We start from the raw sequence: 3198 nt of genomic DNA on the forward strand, positions 1-3198 counted from the left end.
GGTCCACATGTATAGTCATCATTTATGTGGTTGAAAAAAGATTTATGCAATGAATAAGTCATTGATCTTCCAAAATTCTATCATGTGAACTCTGGTGTCATTTCTATCACCAAGACCATATTTTCCAACTTCCAATTCCTCTTTGTTTACAGATTTCACATATCAATCGTCAGTAATTATCAATGCATCTTGATTGCAGGTTTGATCAATTTCAAACTGCAGAAGGTGAAAATTCTCAGTTTCCTCATCTTTGGGATTAGTGGTTGGTGTATAATTTTGAATAATAGTTGCATTATCTTATTTTTCTTGTTGGTGGATGGAAAGAATCCTATCACTAACAAAATGGTACTTCAGGACAGTTCTTGAAATGTCCTCTTTGACAATGAAAGTGATGCCATTCCCCTTCAATTTGTCATTCCAGGCAGGGTAAACTGTATGATTGTCTGATTCAAAATGGCTAATAGCAGTCCATTTCAGCTCAGTAATGCCTAAGATGTGAATGTTTATGTGTTCCATTTCATTTTGATGACTTCCAATTTTCCTAGATTTGTACTTGATACATTCCATGTTCCGATTATTAATGGATGTTTTCAGCTGTTTCTTCTCATTTTGAGTCATGCCACATCAGCAAATAAAGGCCCCTAAAGCTTGATAAAACACAGATTGTGCTTCTGCAAGTCTGGGTGGGTTAAGGTTACTGCATGCTTAAGAAGTTCCCAGGTTATGCTGATCCTGCTGGCCCCAGGACCACACTTTGAGTAACCAGGCTAGAGTGGGTACAACTTTGGGTCTCTGTTTAGGCTTCCAGATAGAACTGGCAGCAAAGGAAAGAATGGAACTGTTTAGAATTCCCCAAGTGAAGAAAAGTAGACAAAGATAGTATTAAATTAATTCTTCCATTTCCAATGAAAGGCAACCACATTTCTGTGTTGTTGGTTTGCTGATAACTCAATGGTGCTTTACGTCTGTCCTGGTAGGTATTTCATCCACATGGAATCAGCAAATCAAACACGCACTTCAAAATTTCTTCTTCTGGGATTTTCAGCAAAGTTAGAGATTCAGCTCATTCTCTTTGGGCTGTTTCTATCCATGTACCTGGTCACCTTCACTGGAAACCTGCTCATCATCCTGGCCGTCAGCTCTGACTCCCATCTCCATACACCTGTGTACTTCTTCCTCTCCAACCTGTCATTTGTTGACATCTGTTTCACCTCTACCACTATACCAAAGATGCTGGTGAACATCCAGATGCAGAGCAGATCTATCCTCTATGAAGGCTGTCTCACCCAGATTTTTTTTTTCATTGTTTTTGGATGCCTGGACAATTTACTCCTGACTGTGATGGCCTATGACCGCTTCGTGGCAATCTGTCACCCCCTGAACTACATGGTCATCATGAACCCCCAGCTCTGTATATTGCTAGTTCTGGGGTCCTGGTGTCTCAGTGTCATGGGCTCCCTTGCAGAACTTTTGCCACTTCTGAGGCTGTCCTTCTGCACACACATAGAAATCCCCCACTTTTTTTGTGATCCTCCTGAAGTCCTGAAACTCGCCTGTTCTGATACTTCCATCAATAACATTGTGGTGTATTTGGTGACTGGCTTCCTGGCCTTCATTCCTTTCAGCGGAATACTTTTCTCTTATTCTCAGATTGCTTTCTCCGTACTGACAATTTCATCAGCTGGGGGCAAGTATAAAGCCTTTTCTACTTGTGGATCTCACCTCTCTGTTGTCTCCTTGTTCTATGGCACAGGCTTTGGGGTCTACCTCAGCTCTGCAGCTATACCATCCTCTAGGAAAAATATGATGGCCTCAGTGATGTACATTCTGGTCACACCCATGTTGAACCCTTTCATCTATAGCCTGAGGAACAGGGACATTAAAGGTGCCCTAGGGAGACTTCTTAGAAGGGCAGCTGCCTCTCACTGATGGATCTGTTGGAGGGCCATCATGAATAGCAGGGCTAAGACCACTAAGGACCAGAATTCCTGGCCTCTTTCATCCAACATTTTGACACTGTGCAGTTTTATGTATTTTAACACAACTCTTTCCTTGGGTCTTCCTTTGGCACTTTTCCAGCTCTCTCTACTGATCATAAAGTTATATGTTGGGTATCCTTTACACTTTCTCATAGAACTTAGATGTATCCAAGCAACTTCTTATCCTCCTCTATTTTTGGAATTAATATAACTTACCATGTCTCGATTTTAACTATTTTCTAAGACACTCTTTCATCAGTACCATCTTCAAATGCACACTATGGTCGGAGCACCAAACCTGGCCCTTTATCTGTTTTTGTAAATAAAGTTTTATTGGAACTCAGCCATGCACATTGGTGTATGTGCTGTCTATGGCTGCTTCCCCTTTGCAACAGCAGAGCTGTGTCGTTGCCACAGAGACTGCCTGTCCTGCAGAGCCTGACATATTTACCATCTGGCCCTTTACTGGAAAATGTTGTCAAACCTTTGAATTAAAGTATCCCAATCCCAGGGAGGTGGGTCAACAAGTGGAGGAGTAGTCAGACACTTCCAGTGAGACCTCTTACAACAAAGACCCAAAACAACAAGTGAAACGATTATATATATGACAAGCTAGGAGCCCTGAACATCAGAGGCAAAGTTATAAAATGAACTGAGTGGAAGGGAGAGGGAGAGATGGTTCAGAAATGGTGACGAGTTGCTGGACCTGACTTGGCGGAAACCAGCACCCCTCAGGTACACTCCCCTGGAGCCACCACAGCGAGGCTGGTGGTAGCATTCTGGGCACGGTTTCCTCAGGGAGAGACAATTAGCTGCACAGCCTACTAACACCTCCGGAACCAGAGAATAAGGGTGCTCTCGGCAAAAGCTAAGTATTTACATTTACTTTACCGTGCTCACAGCCCCCAAGCTGGCTTCAATGGCTGCCAATTTCCCTGGGCCTGAGTTAGGTCCTGCTGCATGTCCTGAGACATTCTCCCTGTTTTAGAAAAGGAATAAATTAACAATAGGGGGCAAAGATCATCTGCCGGATCCACTAAGCTGGGGAGCTTAGGACAGAAGTGGTTCCTGTCCAGGCATAAATGGTCCACAGACTTTGAATACATTTCACCTCTGCATGGACATGTGTGGGCCCATTTCAGTAGAATAGACCCTTGTTGGCAGACTGCAACTGTTTTACCTGTGTGCTGGAGAGGTGAAGTTTTTGATGTTTGATGCC

The 3198-nt window shown here is 43.2% G+C and overlaps 1 protein-coding gene across 1 annotated transcript; it reads left to right on the plus strand.

Annotated features, from left to right (window-relative positions):
* Positions 1-990: 990 nt before the first annotated feature.
* On the plus strand, positions 991-1929 carry LOC126070911 (olfactory receptor 7C1-like). Its single transcript, XM_049875242.1, has one exon. It carries the CDS (start codon positions 991-993, stop codon positions 1927-1929), a length of 939 nt encoding a protein of 312 aa, XP_049731199.1.
* Positions 1930-3198: the final 1269 nt, after the last annotated feature.

Source organism: Elephas maximus, chromosome 3 (genome assembly GCF_024166365.1).
Source record: "Elephas maximus indicus isolate mEleMax1 chromosome 3, mEleMax1 primary haplotype, whole genome shotgun sequence".
Taxonomy (NCBI): Eukaryota; Metazoa; Chordata; class Mammalia; order Proboscidea; family Elephantidae; genus Elephas; species Elephas maximus.

Bases quoted from the DNA above. Each gene is read 5' to 3' on its own strand.
- LOC126070911 (XM_049875242.1), top strand. From the start codon at position 991: ATGGAATCAGCAAATCAAACACGCACTTCAAAATTTCTTCTTCTGGGA.